Here is a 21,441-nt window from a genome sequence, read left to right as displayed (position 1 = left end):
TCACCTATATATTATCTCAAGATATAGTTGTTACATCACTTATAGTTGATATAGCACTTGCCCAAGTTAAATATTTCCGGAAATAAAGAAGCTAAATCTACCTGTGTCTCCCCCCTACCCCTACAGTGCTGGAACCATGCTAGAAAGTCCAGGGATACTGCAGAGGTGGCAACCAAATGTCACCCACATTCTCCTACGTCCCTGGGGCTGTCTCAAGGGCACGTCACTGAACTCTAAACATACTGTCCCCCAAAGCTTCTGGGACTCAGTATTCTTGGGGGGTCCTACACACTGCTGGGTTTGGTTACTACTATCAGAAACCCCTATAGTTGAAAGAGTTGCATACTGGGAATATTTAGGCAACTTAGAAGCCAAAGACCTCCCGAGTCCATTTGTCTAAGGACAAGAACTGCTTCTTCCAGTCTTAAGACTACTATGCTCAAAGTAAGAAGAGTAGAAATTAAATTTTACACAATGGGAGATATATATATACACTAGGTTCTAGGTATGTGGGTTCAATCCCTTGGTCGGGAAGGTCCCCTGGAGAAGGAAATGGCAACCCACTCAAGTATTCTAGCCTGGGAAATCCCATGGTCAGAGGAGCCTGGTGGGCTACTGACCATGGGGTCACAAAGAGTCAGTGACTAAACAACAAAAACAAAACCCTTAAAAGCCTGAAAATGCAGTCTAACATATAAATGACTAACACACCACAGTACTCAGTGGTCCACATGATTTATGGACCAACCCAAAGATAATACTTTCAATTCACATGCTGTAGAGAATGTAATCCCAGAGGCCACATCCTGTGGTGCGAGGATATAGGGAGGAACTGGAGGGTTAAAATTCAAGAGAGACTCGTTAACCCAGATCCTCTGGCTGGCATGGCCAGAAATCAAGGCTCTTCACTGACAAAGACTCAAAACTGACCCTCTCAGATACTGACTTTCCCTGTTGAGTAAACATGTGTTCCCCTACTTTCATCAGACAGTTGGCCTTAAGCAGATGACTGAACACTGGGATCGCGGGCTCAGGCCTCACACACATGCTGAAGACTACAGACAAAACGACCTCTGCAGGGCAGCGTGTGAAGTAACTGCAGGCCAAAGAGAACCACCACTGACATTTAGGTGTTTGCATAAGCAAGGCACCTCTGCCAGGAGCACTTATATGACCAACATCTTTTCATTTCAGCTTCTTCTGCTTTGGCCAAAGAATATGTTCCTAATATTTTTTAAATGTTATATTCCCAGCCCTGGAAGCACAATTTACTTATGTTGAAAATAAATAAGTATATTAAAAGAAAGCTGAGTTAAAAGTTTTATTCATTCAACATCTCACATTACAAATATTTAAAAATTATACGCATACTGGTATAAATAGTCATTTGCAAACTATTTAATAACATTAATTTTCCACTAGCACTTCAACAAATGAACTCTTTTAAAAAAGGAACTGTGTTATATAACTTAAGAGTAGAACATACAAAAATAGGAACTTAACGTGAAAATGACTTTAATAAAAAATGAATTACCCTTATTTAAAATGCTATAATAAATACTACAACCTCCCCATACACAGTAAAAACTATATGGAAATTCAGCCAAGTAGTACAATTAACTGACATACTTAAATAACTTTTCCTTCTGATAATATGAGCAATACACTGGAAAAAAAAAACATTAGGGATTAGTAAAAACTAGACACCCACTTGCTAAAAGTTTCACTTCCAAAAAATATAACAAAAATCTGATGAAAATTATAAAAACTAATTATACTTTAAATTTTAAAAATATAAAAAATAAAACAGTTGAATACAATATTGTCCCAATTCTTACAATGCTATCAATCACAGTAGCTTTAAAATAAGATAATAAAATAAAGCAAATGACCAAAACCTCTTTTATTCCATTTTTAAAAATAATCTCAAATTTACATTAGTAGAAAGATTGATTTCTGATTCTTTTCTTTAGAAACACCAGCAAGAAAGAGGATTACTCTTAACAGTAGAAAATGACATTTTTAAATGTCTGCAATTAAAAACAAAGAATTACACTGCAAAGATCTTTCAAAAGTCTGAAATAAGTATTGCACATAACTTGAAGTTAACTTGCCACAATTCATCACATTCAAGTTTTAAATCACCTTTTAACAGAAGATTCAACTCTTCAAAACAAAAAGGGTGAATTATCAAGTCTTTCCAACAGCACTCTCATAAAATGCTAAATTCATTCACTGCAAGTTTTATTTTGCATTCTGCAGAGGTCTGTGTATGGAGAAGTATATATATTATACCAAAGCGTGGGGACCAGAAGGGGAAGGGAGAGGGTTCCTTTACATAGAAAATAATCAGAAACACTTTATTTTACATTGCAAAAATAACCATGTAATTACTCTGTAACTACATTGTAAGTACATGGCTGGTGCCATGCTAGTGCGCTAGAACTACATGCTTGGTAAATTGAAGTGATACCCTAAAATCTGTAAACTAATTACATGTTAATTATGTTTTGAGTTACATGGTAACTCCCAACTACAATCCCATGTAATCTGAAGGACATGTAATCAATAAAGTTCAGAGTAATAGATAATAATTGTTTATGCCCTGTAAATTGAAGTGTAACCAAATAATCTGTAAACACGCTTGTCACACAATCACAAGTAAATATTAGTAGAATAACAATTTCTTACATTAGTCATGCATACTAACATTACACACCTGTCCCACGGCAGGCTATTTTTTTTCTTAATATATAATTTAAAAGAGCAGACATCTCTGAATCAAACACTTAACATCAATTTATTAATATTAAAAATGGCTAAACATTCACCAAAAATGTCTGCATTATGAATAATTTTAAAAACTTAGTAAGAAGCTGTAGACAATTTTGTTATTTTAAATTTCTACCCTATGCTTATGCATTTAATTTTTTTTTTAGGAACTACAGTGTTATCTGTCATTTTCATGCGAATTTTTTTCATTAATTTGTTACTTTACATAGACTATCTCTTAAATTATAGGTACACCAATAGCTGGTGCTGGGGAAGGATGTTTAAGCAACATGCTTTCTCTTCTCTGCAGACTCTAAAATAGCATTGCCAGTGCACAACATTCATAATTTAAAATGTATGCAGAGCACTGAAATGTATAAAAAGCAGAATATAAGAAAATAAAATTTATTAAAATTATTTATATTAAAAAATGAAGTATATGAAGATCTCTCAGTAATAAAAGTACAAAAAGCTACTCTTTGCAATATGAAAAATTGAGGTATTGCATAAAGAGATATCCCGTCAGTGAAAAGTGTGCCTAAAAATGTTCACTGTTGGAAAAACAAGATATACAAAAGTAGTGCATAACAAATATACATTATGTGCATGACAAAATAAGTTAGCTACAAAAACACTGTACCGAAATTCAGCAGGTCATGTACAAAGGGAAAAATTATTATTCAAAGCTAGTTCTCAAACAGTGTTATTTCTTGTTAGCTCATCACACCTGTTTACTGAGTAGGAACAGCACGACAGCACACCCCAAGCCACCTACAAGCATTGAAAAGAATAGAAAGAGGCAAATGAACATTCCCATTAGAATTATGTCATTCAGGAGAAAAGAAAAAGTCCCTGACCAGCTACACAAGAGCACCCTCCGCTCACATGACCGCTTTCAATATTTGCAGGGGATTCTTTAATAAGCAGCTCCCTTTCTTGTGTCTGACTGTTAGACAGCAAATGCCTCCATTTTGACCTTTGGAATTTAACAGGTATACAGTTCATTAAAGCCTGGATTAAAAATAAAGGATTGCTTTTCCTAAACATGATCAGTAGGGGTCATCAGTCAGGTGGTTTCACCGCAGTGCTAGGGCAAGTCTTTGGTTTTGAAGGATCCAAGATGGTACTGTTAGGCAGCACAACTAGCAACATTGCCATTAGATTTTTGTTTTTATGTTTTGCACACTGATGATAATAATCCTTTTCATGGTGGATAGGGCATTTCATAAGAAAATGTCCATTAGAATAAAAGTTACTTCCAATGACCAGGGCTTCAAGAGACTATTTTTCAATTTACCCCTGAAGCATACTGTTCAACACATAATAACGCCTTTCAAAAGCTAGAGTTTTATTTATAATAAAGCATGCATTACTTGATGAAGTTGGCACTTCAAACACTGACTATGTCCCATGCTAAATTCTGAAACTGTAATGTTATTTTATTTTATAGGAAGAGTAAGATAAACATATGTACCTTTGCACAGATTTACACAGTTACTTAGTTCAACAGTGCAAAACACTTTGCAACTACTTTTTGTTTTCATTTTCTATGTTACAACTAAATTACAGGATATCCAAAGTAACTTTAAATCTAAAAGTAAGCCAATCAGCAGCCAATTTGAATATTGGTTTTGTCTTCCAGTTTTGGCTATACATGGTAGTCTAACACAAAATCAAAAATGATATCCTTGAGGTATCTCTTGATCTGTTTGCTTGCTTTTTTTTTAATGTCAAAATGGAGAGCAAAGGCTGACACCTGATGAGTGTTAGGAAATTAGGATATAGAGTTTATATATAACATCAAAAATAAAATTTATACATTTGTTCTTTAGGAGAGGAAATGCTAGTTTTCCCACCAGTTGTCATTAAGTCTAGCTTTGGTAGGTTTCCTGGGGCTGTGACTGGATAAGTAAAAGTTTAAAAATAAATAAGTGCACTCCCCTCAGAAATAAATGTACCCAACTTTTACATTCTAAATTTAAAAACCTGTTTAAAAGAAAATAAATCTAGCTCTGCCTACTTTTTTTTTTTTCTGATGTGGTAGTAACTTTGAGGCATAACGAAATGATATTCTGCCTCTAAACCCTTAAAATTAGTTATAATGCTGCTTCAATCTTGCTCATGCATTTGTGTTTGCTTTAACATGCTCTTTCCTGTTAATAATTGTTAACTTCCTCCACTGCTGTTGAAAGAACAGAAAAGGGATGGGAAAAAAAGAGAGGCAAAAAAGATGAAAGAAAAGAAAGAGAAAGGCAAAAGCACTTCCCTGGGGGAAACCCCGCATCAGGAGAGACTGATAGTGTTATTGTTACGTGGTTATTTTAATAAAAGTATTCTTATCTGTTATATTATCAACAATAATTTAATTAAAAACCCAAAATACTCTATTGTTTCATTTTTCTTTTAATATTTCTCTCTCTCCTCTAAGAAAATGCTGCAGGAAGTTTGGATCCTCTTAGTCTCCAGCAAAACAAGAGGATGAAACTTCCATGCAACATGATGGCAATACAAAAAAGGAGTTCATACATCTTGTTTTCAGTGACACGGGAATCTACAAAACACCTATATTATAGGTCATTCTCTCTGTTAGACTACTGTTAAGTTACAGACTGCACAAAAGGACATGCCAGCGTGAAGAGGTTGAGGAAGGGGGCAGAATTAACAGAAGAGTGCACTTATTCTGAGGCCTGAAAATGAGCACTGTAGTTATCCTTTAGTTCCAGCGGAATGAAATATGTCGAGGACGGTCACCACCTTCCTTCACCAGGGGCTTGTGGAATTCCCTGCCAGCACGAGAATGAATAGCAGCCCAGCAATATTCACAGTAATACTGCAGACAGGTAACATTAGCACAGAAAAATGGAGCAAATTTTCCCCCACAACGGGCCCCCTGACATTCATCACACAGCTGATCATCCAAGACATATGGCTTAACTTCCACCTGCAATCAAAAATAAAAGAAAGGTGTTGAACACTTCTCAGTGAATGGACCTAGCAACTCAGACTGTGCGTGTACATTTCCATCCACTGTCTGAATGAATCTGTGCCAAGGTGTCCAAAAGGAAGGGTCAATAACTCCTTTACTGAAATTAAATTATCATCTTTTAAGGAACTAGTAAGGTTTTTATGCCCATTATTTTACATTTTTGTCTTATTAATTAAAGAGTTTTCAAATAAAAGACAAGGTTCCAGCATAAATTTAAAAGTGAAGCCAACTTAATGTTTAAGAACATTACAAGGTTAAACCCACGGGAGAGTCTTCATAGGCACAAACCATCACTTTAATTAGTGGATCTGGATTCTTGTCATACGTGGAATTATAATTTGCACAAGACCAACTAAGAGATTCCCAGAGCCACAAAATAGCACTTCCATGCACAAATCAGAGGGAAGCTGCCTGACTTCTACACCGTAAGCCTCTGAGCTGTAAGAAGGTCATGGTTTCTATTTACAGTGTACACATCTTGGGTTATAATCACAAACCTCAAACTCCAGGAAAACAAGACACAGCCATAGTACTCATAATCTAAAACCTTGCTTTGTTCTTTGTCAGGAAGAACGGTTTACCTCCATCTAAAAGTCAGAGGTAAATTTATAAAACTGGGTCTGTTCCAGTGTTCAATAGGCCGATCTGTCATTTGAGCCTCTCAAGCATTAAAAATAACCTGGCTCTTGATTCTCCAGTGAGAAGAAGAGTTGGTTATTTTTAGACTTGGAGAGACTCACAATTGAAACTCCCTTACACCAGGCTATCACTACCACGGCTGCCATCCACTTCTGACAAGGGATCCTGAGGAAGGCAGACCATGAACAAAAAGAGGAGTGACACAGAAGGCCAGCAGAGCAGATGTAACGAGCAGATTAGGCTTCTGGCCCCGAGGCCATTCCATAACACCTACAGTGTGGCAAGAAGACTGGCCAAAGGACTGGAGATCCTAGCGGGATACAAATTAAGTCTGAATTTCTCATGGCTAACCTTACAACTCCCAAACCGATGATGGAATGAAGCAATCAGGTGGGAGAGACTGTTTACTCAAATGTACATATTTTTTAGTGCAAATAAAAATCCAGGAGGTGTGGTAATACATACAGCAACTAATCCTGCCCCCTTCCTCCATGTTTATTAACAGATCTATACCTTTCTCTTTAACATATTCACAGTACGATGACCACTAGGATGAGAATATCTCAGCTACCACTTGTGTGGAATATACATGAAATGGAACATAAGCAGTAAATGTAAACCACTGCTGCTGCTGCTCCTGCAGATTCAGTCGTGTCCGACTCTGTGCGACCCTATCGACAGCAGCCCTCCAGGCTCCTCTGTCCAAAGGATTCTCTAGGAAAGAATACTGGAGTAGGCTGCCATTTTCTTCTGCCATGTAAACCACTAGTGACTGACAGTTTTTACGTACTAAATTGACAAAGTCACAATACAGTCAATCAGTAAAGACTTTTGAGCATAGGGCTTTGGAGTGCTGGTATCTCAGTCAGCCCTAACCAAAGTACCAGTGGATTCTAGGGTGAATTCCTATCTCAACACAAACTCATAGCAAACCATTTACCAACTAGCAGTCGATTCACAGGCCACACTCCATCCACCAGAACATAAACCCATGAGTACAGAGACTTCTTGCCCTAGGCACTAAAGTATTTGTTGAATGTCTGAAACACAAAGCTAAGAAATTTGTGAATGCAAAGAAGACATATAAGTGAACACAGAGTCTCAAATACAATACATTAAAAAACAGAAGAGTTATCTCTGAGGTTTTCTCCAGCCTTCTGATGCAGAGGATAAACACAACAAAGAGGAATTTAAAGTGTGAAAATAATTCTAATGAACTACCACCAAATTTCAGGTGGTAAAAGAGATTACAAATGGAAGGATTCTGAGTTCTTCTACTTAATCTGTTATAATGAAATATTATTTCTTAGACACAGTCCTTGAAGTGAATTATTCAATCATTTGTTACACAGTGCATAGGAAAATAGGACTTGCTGAGGTATTCTTGATATCCCAGGTTAAAAAAAAAAAAAGGTGAGGAGATCTCAAAGCCATTCAAGTCTATATACTTAATATAATGAAGTACAAAGGATTTGGTAAATATTTATTGAATGACTAACTGAGAAAATGAATGGATGGAGGTGATAGCTTAGGAAAGATTAAGTGGACTCAAGCAAAGTGACTTGAGTATTTTGTTAGGCTACTCAGAACACTAAGAGACAGAAAAAATCCACAGGAAATTCTTAGATATGCTCTAGAACTTGCATTTAGTGGATCCAATGGGCATAAATCAGCTGTCACTTTACTGTCATATAAAATTCACCCATTCTGAGCTTGGTAATGACACGGAGGGCCATTCTGAGAACTCCCCAGAATGCAGTCCAGGACTTACCCGTTTATCTATCTCTCCATGCTGCAGCTGCACGAAGCGGGCACTGATAGCAGCTATGTAACTCTGTTGATTAGAGAATGCGACTCGCCCAGCTCCTTTGGGGTATTTCAGCTCAGGGTCGGTATCAATCCCAGCATAGCACACACCTCCGTACAGCCGGTCCATTATCATGGCGAGCTCCACTATATATGGAAGGAGTAGAGAGGACATTCGAGACCAGGAAACATCATCTGGCTCACCAAAGGTTTCATCGAAAGAAGCTTATCTGTCCATCATTATAGTAATTATTAAAATGAAACTAGTTATTATAATCAGTTGTCCGTTGTGTTGATTTTAATCTACTGTGACTAAGGACAGGGACTCTGCTGAGTGTCTCACATATAATCTAAACAACCCTATGATGTAAGTAGTGATTTCCTGGGGAAACTGAGGCACAGAGAGAATGATCAACCTACGCAAGGTCACGGAAAGTAAAGTGGTTGTGCTGGACTTGGTACTCTGGTCTATCTGCTCCATATCATGATGCCACCATCAATTTACCAGTTAACAATGTAATGCTTAATTATCATTTAACACTAGAAAGCTAACTGGTAGACTCTCTGGGAGTCCTTTGAGATTTCCATTAAAACCCTTTTACCTTTCCCTATAGTCTAGCTATTTGCCAAATTTAAATTTGAAATAATAAATGAATCTTATTCTCCACAAAATGTTGCAATTTTAAAATGGCATTCTTGTTTATGTTCTTCATCTCACCTATAATATTAAAACTCATATTATTTGAAGTTAAGGATGGAATTTCTTCTGTGAGTACTGCTCTAAAAACACGATGCACTGCCGAGAACCTTGTTGTGAATTTCAGTGCTCAGTAAGTAGCTGTTGAGCACATGGGGTCATGGGAACAAACCGTGAACATCTCGATACCTAACCCGTCCCGGAAGCGCTTTCTCTCTTGGATGATAATTAGAGTGATGAGCATGAGCATGACGGGACCCTGCACTAAGCACCAAGCATCTGCTACCTCATTTAATCCTCAGAACAACTCTACATAAAGGACATACTTATAATTCCATTTGACAGATGAGGAAACTGAGAATTAGAGAAATCAATTTGTCCAAAGTTACTCAGCTATTAACTGGAACAGAGCACATGAATTCAAGCTAAGACACTTGGAGTCCAGGACTCTCACTATTAAGACATTAACTCAAATGTTTATGGAAAACTTATCCTAAAAATATCTTTATAAGCTATTTCTTATGCTAAAGGATAAACAGAGTTTTTGTTTCTCTGTTGCATCATACCAGCTCGCAATGGTCGGGGAACACCACCAACAAATATAGTTTTTCGTGGGTCAAGAGGCTGTGAACCATCCATCACGAAGTCACTGTCACTGAGATTCCAAGGTCGAATCTGTACCTAGGGGAGTGTGCAAACCAAAGTGTCTCAGTCTCAACACAGGCAATTTATGTGGAAATTAAGTTTATAATTATTATAGAATACTTTACTTTACAAAGCTGTAATTTATATAGTTAAAAATCAATAAAACCGGAAAACCAAAAAAGATTTAAAAGCATATCCCAACACTTCATTTAATTTTTAAAAGTAATCTAACCAAGCCTGGAAAGTTCAATTTAATTGCCTATTATAAACCAAACTGCTTAACAGTAACATGACCTTAATTATCTGTAAGTTAATTAACTATTTTACAGTTTATTTGGGCTTCTATCCTACCCAACCCCTCAGCAGCCATATAATTTAAATTTAGCATGGTATTTGATGTTGATTAGTATACAGTGCTAAGAAACTAGGATTGTGTGTCCAAACCTATGTCCAGGAAATGCAAACTACTCCTGATATTAACAAATCTATTGCATTGTAAAGCATTTCAAAATAAAAATATTGATACCTACAGTAAATGTTTTATGATAAAACACTTCAGTGTGTCCATTAAAACTAACCAATACTCTGGTTTCTCTTCAGGTCACATAAATCTTTTGCCTTTTTCAACACTAAGAATCAAGTACCTCTATTTAACTGTTTGCATTTATATAACTGTTACAAATGCCCACACCAAAGGCTAAGGGGTTAACACCAGGGTATTCCCAACAGGTATACCAACCAAGTCCCAAGGCCCAAAGTTCTCAAAATTAAATACCTATGGAGACCAGCAGGGGACAAAAAAGTCAAATAGAAAGAGTCTAGCCACACAGAAAACTGGGGACAACCCCAAGACACTAAGAGGAGCTCCACAAATTACTGCTTGAGCCAAGCCTACTGGAGCCTCCATCCCGAAAGGGACCCCACCACTAGGTACTGGTCAAGGGATAAAAGATTGTGGTTTGTCAGATTTGTCAAAATAGGCCAGTTGCTATTGCTACTATTCCTAAACACTGTGTGAGCATGTGCTCAAGTCGTGTCCGACTCTGCGACCCCATGGACACTGGCCTGCCAGACTCCCCTGTCCATGGCATTTTCTAGGCAAGAGTACTGGAGTGGGTTGCCATTTCCTCCTCCAGGGGATCTTCCCAAAAGACTAAATTTTATAATAAAAACTCTTTCAAAAAGAAACAATATGTAATGTACATTTATGTATATACAGAATTTATTTTATTAATACTTGGCAAGAGTACCATAGGCAGCAAGTTATTTGTATAACATAACTTGCTGCATATGGTATTGGGTAAAATCTTGACCAAAGAGAAGGAGAAAGACAGGTATATTTGTGATTCTGAGTTCTATCATTCAGAGGAAATTCAGCTACTTTATATTTATCAAATGCATACTAGGTGACATCTTTTAATAGAAAGATTCACCAATACTTTAGTTAACCAAAAATTCAATGTCAAAATAATGTGCACAAATATACAGAATGTCAAGGTTAGGAAAATGACTACAACAAAGCTTTTTCATTTTGATTCTACTTACAAATGTTTCAATTAACAGATACATTAAGATGTCTGTGTATTTTTCAGGAAAAATGAACAGAGGCAAAAATGAGAAGCTATTTTCATACTAGACTGCACTTACTGGCTTGTCCTTGATAGTGGGACTTGATACACACAGGTAGAGTTTTCCATCTTCTTCAATACACGCATCAATGAGAGCCTGAACAGAGCTTTCATCTTGAAATAGCAGGAATGCATAGCCTAATAAAAACAATTTTGAAAGACTTTTATTTTTCCCACTTTTTTCATAATTCTTCAAGTGAAAGGAAGCATAAAAGTAAGGAAACAGTTAGAAAAAAAAAAAAAGGAAACAAATAAAAGCTCCTAAAACTTAATCTCACCCAAAGTCTGACAATATCAACATTAAGTTCAATTTGGTATTATCTTGAAACCTCCTTTAGAGTAAAATCAAATTTGAATTAAAAGTATATATTAAGTAGAAATTTTAAAAACACATTTGGGAAAATGTTAGTTTAGCAACAAACAGCTGTACACTGAAGGCAAACACTTATGAAGAAAATATAAGGATAAACTACACATGTATTTGAATCTTGAGAAATTACCTTTAGGAGGAAAATAGGATTTGCTCTCTGCTTTATGAGGCCAATCCACAATCAAAGGGCCAAAGCGACGAAAACTGGCTGTGATCTCATCTAACGAACAACAAACCAAAAAAGTAGACATAAATATTCTTATGAGCATTTTGGGAAATAGTTTAGAAAAAACAGTCTCAAATCTACTATTTACAAGAACAGTACACCAACACCCTCTGCATCTCTTCATCTGGATTCCCCCACTGTTGACATTTGTGCATTTGTCTTCCCCCTCTTCCCTTTTCTCCTTCTACTGATGCACGAATCTACCGACTGATCTACCATCTTTTTCTGATGTGATGCTCTAGTACCACAAAATACAACTACTGGTACCTGCTCAAAGCAAGGTCACTCCCTTATGTACCAACATACAACTCCCCTCCAATAAGGAAATCAACAGTGATACAACATTCTCCCAATTCACAGACTCCATCCAAATTTTTAACTGTCACAGTAATATTTGTCTTTTCCTTTCTGATAGAGAATCCTATCTAGAACCATGCTACATTTAGATGTCATGTTCTGAGGGTATCTATTTTTTTCAGTTTACAATAGTTCCTCATTCTTTCCTGTCTTTTCTATAATTGATCGCTTCAAAATATACAGGTCATTCCTTCTGTAGGATGGCTCTCAACCTAGGTCTGTACCTGTTTCCTCATGACCTATGTATTCCAACCAGAAAACTACCATAATGATGCTATGTCATCCTGTCCTTTCACAAGGTATGTTAATCTTGATCTGCTAGTCGAGTTGATAAGTGTCTGTATTTCTCCACCAAAAGGAAACCATTTCCCTTTGGATATGATCAATATTTTGTGGAGGAACACTGTGTTAACCATCAATATCCTGTTCCCTCATTAGACCTGTCATTTACTGAAGATTCCTGCCTATATCAGCTACCACAATGATAACTACCAAATGCTGGTTATCTATTTCTATCAATCCTTCTACATTTACTAGTTCGTATAATTCAATAAGGAAGAGTGTTCCCCTCTCCTCCATTTATTTAGTCATGCATTTATTTATATCAGTGTGGACCTATTTTATTCAATGGACTATAACCTGATTCTGGAGAAGGAAGTGACAACCCACTCCAGTATTCTTGCCTGAAAAACCCCGTGGACGGAGGAGCCTGGTGGGCTACAGTCCATGCGGTCGCGAAGAGTCAGACATGACTGAGCGACTTCACTTTCCCGTTTCACTTCCATGCATTGGAGAAGGAAATGGCAACCCACTCCAGTGTTCTTGCCTGCAGAATCCCAGGGACGGGGGAGCCTGGTGGGCTGTCGTCTATGGGGTCACAGAGAGTCGGACACGACTAAAGCGGCTCAGCAGCAGCAGCAGCAGAACTTGATTCTCTTTCATGTATTCAGTTTGTCCTCAAAACTGCCCCTGATTCGGCCAGTGGGGGTTCCTATGTTCTCTGACTTACCCCTCCCCACATCATTCTTCAAGTACTTCCATACTATCTGACCCAAGAAGATAACCCAGGCTTTCATCTTATTCTTTCTCTGCCCTAGCCCCAGAATCAGCCTTATTCCCCCTCCAAGAAAAGATACTTAGAAACTCAGATTTGGGTATTCCCTATAGTCACTGTTAGTATTTATTATTTCTAAGTCTTCTCAGAGGACAAAGCTAGGAAATACATGAACATACACAGACATATTTATGATTGTTTCTGTATCTATGTAATTTATAAAAATTAGTTCATATTGGTACTTGTAAGTCCATTCCAACATCTCATGTCATCTTCTAGCCTTTCCCCTTCTCCTGTGTGTAAATTCCCTTCTCACTATGAGAAACCAAGCTCTCACCATCCTCAATTTTTTGCTTCCTTGCTCAGTGTAGCCCATCTTTCAGCGAGCTGCCCTGGAAGCCTCCTCTGCCCTCCACCTCTGCACATAGCCCGTGCTGCCCTGATCTACTGGTCCCCCACACACTGGTGCCGTGGCTTCGGCACAGGCCCCTCCACATGTATGTCTACGACACACCTCCACTTGGCACCCTCTTCCTGCTCGCCAACCATCCTCCTTGGACATCAACACCTCTGAGTCTTACAAGGAAGGAAAAGGAAGGGGACATGGGATGGACAAGGAAGACTTAATCATATTTTACTATTAATGTAAATGACACCAGTCATGCTGTACTATATATTTGGACAATTAATAAACAGACTTTCAGAAAATAAATTTCCAAGGAACTTCTAAGAAAGAGTAGGTGAGCTGTGCAGAGAAGATCTGGGAGTAGGGCGGGACAGGGGAACAGAGAAGAGAGATGAGAAACATTTTGAAATTCCAGTCTGCTAGGACTGTTCTCACCTCCTCCAGATTGTGAAGAAGTAGTCTGTATGAACTGCTACAATGCCTGTTTCTACATTCAGCCCCTGTGAGATCACTAAATAAGGGAGTGATATCAGTGTAACCTAGACAGATTGGTTCACAAATGACTCTTCGTAAGCAAGGTGAGCCAGCCTAGTAGGAGAACCATAATCTTCAGCAGGAAGGGAAAAAGCCTCCAGCCTGTGTGATGTGCAGGCAGGAACCCCCTCAGCTCTATTATAAGAAAATTAAAACGGGCACAGCAAGCAAGGCTCTCTAGTCAAAGAGGTGTCCCTGTAAGCTTTCAGGGCTACTTCCTGAGAATTTGCACTCCTCAGGGGCCCAGAGGTCCACTTTCATCTGTGTTGTCTCCAAGCTTGCAAGCCAGAATTTCTGCTCTACTGGTTTTGCGCTTGTCAATATTCTTTGAGGCAGCTTCTAGTAGGTCATATTGTGAGCTACTTGCCTAACTGTCCAAGTTATTTTTCAAAGTATTAATTCTCTTTTTGTTAGTGCTTCTGGTACAAAATTCATTAGGTTCTAAGTGATCTGCCTCTAGCCCCATCTGCACCATAAACTCTGCGATTCTTAGCATACAATTCTACAGAACATAGTATTTTTCATAAATATATATTTCACATTTTAAAAGAAAGGCCTGTCCACCTAAACTGCTACTGACTTATCGACATATGTGTTATGAGGCTAAAAGAGGATGACTAACACAATCCCCATTAATTCTGCTCAGTTTAAACCACTTCCTGTGCCAAAGTGGTCAAATTTACCTGGGCTGCCAAGAATTTTAGGAATGATACATTTATGATCTCTTGGTAATTTTCCAAAAAGATATAGGCTATCTGGGCAAGAAGAGGAGTTTATCCTAAGCAAGGTCAGATAAAATTCAGTCTTCTTTTTTTGTATAAAGCATATAGTTTCCTCACTGAAGTCCATCCAGGGCTCAAGAGTGTTAAGGATTTGACCTCTAAAGGGTCATAAAACCTAGAATCCATTATACTAGGGAAAGTGAGGATTCCAGCTAGAGAATGCGGAGGCTGCATCTGGGAGCTTACTGGAAACATCGTGATGAACTGTTTAGCCCCAGATGAACACTCTGAACAGAAGATATGCTTTCTGAGGAGAGAATGGAGACTGAGTCAGCCTGGCCTGAAATCTCAGCACAGCTTCCTCCAGGACATTTTATCAAAGATTAAAAAAAAAAAATTCCGGTGTTTATTTCAATCTTTGGCTGTTTGGAAGCCACTTTGCCTCAACCTTCCAAAAGACTGAGCATTTTAAGGAAAATGTAGTGGCACAGTCAATTAAATCTCAATCTAAATGGGACATTATTAAACCTCATTATTAGACCTTATAGGTTTTTAGAGAAAACTTTTGTATCCTCTATAATGTTTCTATTTCCATTCAGGAAACCAAAACAAAATAGATAAGGGAAAAAAGGAAGCAAAGATATATGGTTGCTATATGGTCTGCTACTTTGATTTCTGTCAGGGTCACTTAGACTCACAGTTAAATGAAATACTTCTGGATAACTAGTTCTCTGTCTTTTTGCACGATTGGCTTCTTATTCAGCCATCAGAACTCAAGTATCACATCTGCAAAGAGGATTTATTTAACCAACAAATCTCACAAGTCTCTCTTCTGAGATTTTGCATATCACATCAACCTGCTTTCTTTTCAGGACTTATTCACTAATATTTTCACACTCATCTCCCTTCGCCCACTAGAATATCAACTCTGTGTGAGCAGGGGTTTCTTTCACAATCTTATTTACTAAATAATCCTAAGAACAGTGCACAGCATTCAGAAAGCATTTGATGAGTGAAAAAAATATTCAGAAAATGATATAACTCTTAAGATTCCCTACAACTCTAGTTATATTTTTCAAAAATTCAGACTTAATCTAAGATTTTAAACTTTTAAACAATTAACTATACGCTATATAGTCCATGGAATTCTCCAGGCCATACTACTGGAGTAGGTAGCCTTTCCCTTCTCCAGGGGCTCTTCCCAACCCAGGGATCGAACCCAGGTCTCCTGCATTGCAGATGGATTCTTTACTAGCTGAGCCACAAGGAAAACCCAAGAATACTGGAGTGGGTAGCCTATCCTTTCTCCAGCGGATCTTCCTGACCCAAAAATTGAACTGGGGTCTCCTATGTTGCAGGCAGATTCTTTACCAACTGAGCTATGAGGGAAGCAGCAGTCATAAAAGGTAGGAAATCGGAAAATGCATAACTGAAGTCAGCCAAGGCAGGACACACAGACAACAGTGCAGTTAGCAGCTGTTTGCCCACAACAGAATCCTAGAGTTTTCCAAATGAGGTTTACACTTTTTGATTTAGTCCAACCACTTGCTTCAGGTAGTTTCCAAAGTCCTACTCCCTTTCCTTTCGAGAACTAATTTTATACACTGTACTAGGAAGACAGCACAAGGGAACAGTGCAATCACAACTCAACACCTGGAGCCAGATGATATTATTATTATTATACTAACAGCAACTATTACCCATGCATTACCTACTACGTGCCACCATCTGGGCACTGTGCTATGAATGGCTCTTTCTAAACATACCTTCATCGATGTCAGGAGGCAAGCCACCCACAAACACCTTGCGAGAGTATCGCTCCACTCTTTCTCCATTCTGGTGAGTGAAGCAGTGAGGTGAACCCAGACCGCTGTGAAGAGGCTGATCCCCACGGCCATCATCCAAGAATCCATCTTCCATTGGAAATAGCGAGGACTGACCTGGAAGAGAAAGCAGGAAGAAAAAAAAAAAAAGCTAACAGAAAACGCTCCTTGCCATTGATTATCTTACACAAGAAACTAGGAAAACAGCAGATCCAGTAACGCTGCTGCTTTTATCTTTCCCACTGAATAATAAATCACTTAGATATGCTCTTATATTTCCATCACCTTAAGGTCCCAACTGAGTCAGAGAGAAAGTACATGGTTAAATAGAGGGCTGCTCAACCATCCCACTGGAATCCAGAAACTTGAGAGAGGTGAAATGGAAGTACAGTAGGAGAGAGCAGTCTTTTGAATGTCGTTGGCAGAGACTGCACTGCCTTGGCAGGGCCCCATGGCCACTGGCAATCTAGATATATACACTAAGTATTAAATTTGACCATCAGATGCTAGATCACTTAAATTTCTTTAAAACATCATACAATATAGCCTGCCCAATTTCCTTTAAGACCACCCCTAAAATGAACAAGTTGATTTTTAAAGTAAGCACTCATCTTGGTTTACCTTAACTAATGGAAGGTCATGAAAACCCATTTATGCTGTTTCCTAACTTCACTGGCTACTCTGACAAAATTTAAGATTTTTAGGTATGCTGAAGATAAATTTTCTTTTAGCTGAGTAAACATCAGCTGGTACAGGTAGTATCTAATTCTAAAAACTAGTCATTAAATTTGCTGTTAGAAAATCCTATTATATAGAACATAAAAGCAGAAAAGATCAGAGATGCCAGTTGTGGTTAATACTCTTGCCATACTTACCTGCCAGCAAAATACAAACTTATAAATCATAAGCAAAACAAAGAGCTACAAAGAACTGTAGAATCTCTCAAAAACTGTTTTGTCACTTTTCAGGCTGCCAATTTACTTCTAGGTTCTGCATAAGGAATTTGTTAATGGATCCTGCAGAAATATATCTTAAGTGCTCTTCCTTCACTGAAACATTCCAATGTCTTTCTGTCACACTTGCCTTCCTTAACAGTATATTTATTACAAATTTACCCTATAAAATCACAGTTCAAAAGTTATATAATAAAGATAAAAAATGACTCTAAAATTGGAGGTTATTTCTGGATTTTCAAAAGTCACTTTTATTTTAAAGCTACCTTATTAAACTGACTTTCTTATAAAAAGGCACAACTAATACAGGAGGCAAAAATAAAGTTTATTCATGTACCTCTAGGAAATGATTCTTCAAAAAATTCTCTAAAACGTCTAGAGCTTTTCCCCCCCAATGTTTGAAATTTATAGGATTAGGTGTCTACTTAGTTTATCTAATTTTAAACAAAACACAGAACTATGCTTAGTAATAAATAGATAAATAAATAAATAAATTTGAAAGTAGATATAAGGTATTCAAGCATAATTTATACCTCCAATCAGGTATTTTAAGACTAGTCATACCATATTTTCCTTTTTAAATATTCTTAATTTAATTCTAAGATATTCCTTTCAGAAAGGAAAACAGAGAAATCTTCAGATATAAATGAGTTTGAAATTATTTCAATTCAAATCCAAATCCTACAATTCCAACTCCCTCAAATTAGAATATTTATGATGCTAACTATAACACATAAAGGATATATCGATCACAGCTACATTTCAGTGCCCCTCCCCAGTTCCCAATAAGGGTTAGAAATTGAGCAAACTTGGGTCCTCTCCAAATACAACTGATACATTCAAAAGTTAGAAATAATAATGTTACCTCTCCTCCGCCCATATGTCCTTGCTGCATGTCAAATGAGAAAACAAAAAAACAAAAAAAAAACCTTTCAAACATTGTCAAAAGAATCAACTGTGATTTCATCTACCAGCTTAAGAAACTGAAAAAACAAAACAAAACAAAAAAACTGGCTATATTCCTTGTTTCCTGGAAAATATCTCAAAAAAATAATGGAATTTTGATGCCGAGAGGTCAATGCATTCTTTTTTTTTTTTAAGTTCTTCAAGGACACTGTAAAAATCTATCGAGCCTTACTTGTATTAAGGGGAAGCTTTCTGCTGTAACTGTCACCCAAGGTCCAAACTAGTATGAAACTAAGGGAGTATGTAACATGGTCTAAATCAAGTTCCATCATATTGATCTTGATTTCTCTCAGAATTTCCTGCTAACTAGCCATTTAATTCATGACTTTTTCTTTTACCACAACAGAATAAACAGCAATTCTGTACTATTTGTCAATTATTCCCTAATGAAACTCATAACAAATGAAATATTTAGGCAATTTACAAACTTCCTTTTAGCCAGTTTCTTGTCCCTAATTAAATCTTCCACTATGGCCCAGAAGTTGAAAAGTATTAAAAAGTTTGGCATTTTATCATGAAGTAGATTCCAACTAAGAAGAGAAGTATATATCTGAATACTTGGGAAATGGCAGCATAAATTTCAAATCAGGAAACTTTTGAGAAAATGTTTTCCTCAAATGAACTGGAACTTGTATGCGTAGTTACTCTAATTCTATTCAACATATACTTCCTGAATGCGTGACCTTGCTAAGTACTATAATACACTCCTCTGACTGCAGGGAACTTATAGGCTATTCAGCCACATAAGCAAATAATGATAATGTGACTATTACAGCAATAAGCCTGTTAAGTGTTAGGTGCAACAGGAGCAGAGGAGGAGAAGCCGGTTCTGATTAAAGAGTCAGAGATGAGATCTTAAAGGTAAAATAGAGAAAGGGCACTGCAGACCTGGCAATGGCACAAATAGGGGTGCCATAATACTCAGGGAAAGATGCCCAGAACAGAAGCATATGGAACAAGGGAGGTCTTGGCTAGAGAGAAAATTTAAACAGGAAGCTGGGATAGGTTTTCCAGTTAGAAACTGTAACCTTTTAAGAGATCATTATATAAACTGGTCAAGGTTTTCACTCTTAGCTCTCTAGATAAATGCTAAATACAACTCAGTTATAACTGAGTTACAAATATAACTTAGAAGTACCATGTGCCTATTTTCCAAAATGAAATCATGTCTCATACTAAAATAATTTCTAACATTACTAGATAATATTGAATTTCACCAAAGTACTTGGGCAAATGGATTAAAACCAATAAAATCTCCCTTTGCAGTTAGGTTTTTCACTTTAGTAATTCTTAAATTAGGGTTGAAGGTGGAGGTATTTTCTTCCTTAGTGAACTTGACAGAGGTTAGGAAGAGAAAGATATCACAGAAGTAGATGTTTGTTTAAGAATATTCTATTCAAATGACTGCTTCAACAACAATGGAGTTTGGGGAAACGAATGATTTGAAAATCTTGGTTCTGTCAATCTTAAAAAGTTGATTGATGCTGCTTGGATTTCCGAGAAAGCAGTTATTTGAAAAAGAGTAGGCATTTAGAAGCTACAAAATTAACATTAAAAACTCTCATGTACATGCTGCGTGCTAAGCTGTTTCAGTTGAATCCAACATTTTGCAACCCAATGGACTGTAGCCCGCCAGACTCCTCTCTCCATGGGATTTTCCAGGCAGGAATACTGGAGTGGGTTGCCATTTCCTTCTCCAGGGGATCTTCCTGACCCAGGGACCGAACCCATGTCTCTTACGTCTCCTGCATTGACAGGCGGGTTCCTTACCACTAGCCCCACCTGGGAAGTCCAAATAGTTTTCCCTATTTTAAAAGTAAGCTTCACTATTTTAAAAGTAAGTTTCACTATTTCAAAAGTAAGTTTCAAGAACAGTAAAGCCTATACATCAAAAGCAAAAATTGAAGACTCTCAGTCTTCAAATGTGTACTTTAAAACTTTCATTCTATACCACAAAATTAAGCTGGTTAATGCAAAAGAATTCACCATTAAATTCAGAGATTAAATGCCAAAAACTATTTAGAAACATTTTCCCACATTTAGGTTATAGGCGTATAATGCTTAAAGCAACAAAAACTGCCCAATTAAATAGGCAAATCAATATAAACTAGTACCAAAAAATAAAAACAATGACATTCTGGAGCAAAGAAAATAAGAATGCTTAAATTTTTTATTTCCACTTATTATAATGATATACATTATTTTAATGTAGATTTGGATGAATATATATACTTTGTGTACTTCCATATATATATATATATATATATAGGAAATCATAAGTGTATACTTCAATGAACTTTCCATAACATGAACACACCTATGTAACCAGAACTCAGGTATGAAATGAACAGTAAGTGATGCCACTTCATCTATATATGAAAGAGGTACTAAAGCATTGCTCCCTCACTAGTTTCAAATACACTTGGTGCAAACCGTATTATGATGAAATGAGTATAACACAGATCTTCATCTGTTTCCTGAGGAAAATGTCAGACAGATTTCCAATCTCCAGATTATCAAGCGTTACACATTATTTGACATTTTACAAACACTAGAGGTAGTGGCAGTTTAAAAAAATCACTTAAACAATGTTTAAGGAAGTCTGTATTTTGGAAAATTTCTAGCTAAGTCAGCAGAAATAAACGCTGCTTAGAATTTTCCTTTAATTACCAAAGAACATACACTGTTAAGACTTTCCTGATAGTTCAGCTAGTAAACTCCACCGGCAATGCAGGAGACCCGGGTTCGATCCCTGCGTTTGGAAGATCTCCTGGAGAAGGGAAAGGCTACCCACTCCAGTATTCTGGTCTGAAGAATCCCATGGAAAGAGGAGCCTGGCAGGCTATAATCCACGGGG

The 21,441-nt window shown here is 37.3% G+C and overlaps 1 protein-coding gene across 4 annotated transcripts in view; it reads right to left on the bottom strand.

Moving 5' to 3' along the window:
- Nucleotides 1-1,350: 1,350 nt before the first annotated feature.
- Nucleotides 1,351-21,441, bottom strand: part of CPEB4 (cytoplasmic polyadenylation element binding protein 4) — a 70,652-nt gene continuing 50,561 nt past the window's right edge. For 2 of the 4 annotated variants that reach the window (XM_068990388.1, XM_068990389.1), the window contains 7 exons: nucleotides 18,484-18,507; nucleotides 16,609-16,782; nucleotides 11,674-11,763; nucleotides 11,193-11,311; nucleotides 9,467-9,581; nucleotides 8,169-8,350; nucleotides 1,351-5,713 (listed from right to left, as the gene is read on the bottom strand). In XM_068990388.1, coding sequence (XP_068846489.1) covers nucleotides 5,486-5,713; nucleotides 8,169-8,350; nucleotides 9,467-9,581; nucleotides 11,193-11,311; nucleotides 11,674-11,763; nucleotides 16,609-16,782; nucleotides 18,484-18,507 — 932 coding nt within the window. In that variant the 3' untranslated portion in view covers nucleotides 1,351-5,485. The remainder of the gene's footprint in view (nucleotides 5,714-8,168; nucleotides 8,351-9,466; nucleotides 9,582-11,192; nucleotides 11,312-11,673; nucleotides 11,764-16,608; nucleotides 16,783-18,483; nucleotides 18,508-21,441) is intronic. The other 2 variants (XM_068990387.1, XM_068990390.1) reach the window with 1 other exon arrangement.

This window comes from Capricornis sumatraensis, chromosome 18, assembly GCF_032405125.1.
Source record: "Capricornis sumatraensis isolate serow.1 chromosome 18, serow.2, whole genome shotgun sequence".
Taxonomy (NCBI): Eukaryota; Metazoa; Chordata; class Mammalia; order Artiodactyla; family Bovidae; genus Capricornis; species Capricornis sumatraensis.
This window is presented reverse-complemented; position numbering and strand designations above follow the sequence as displayed.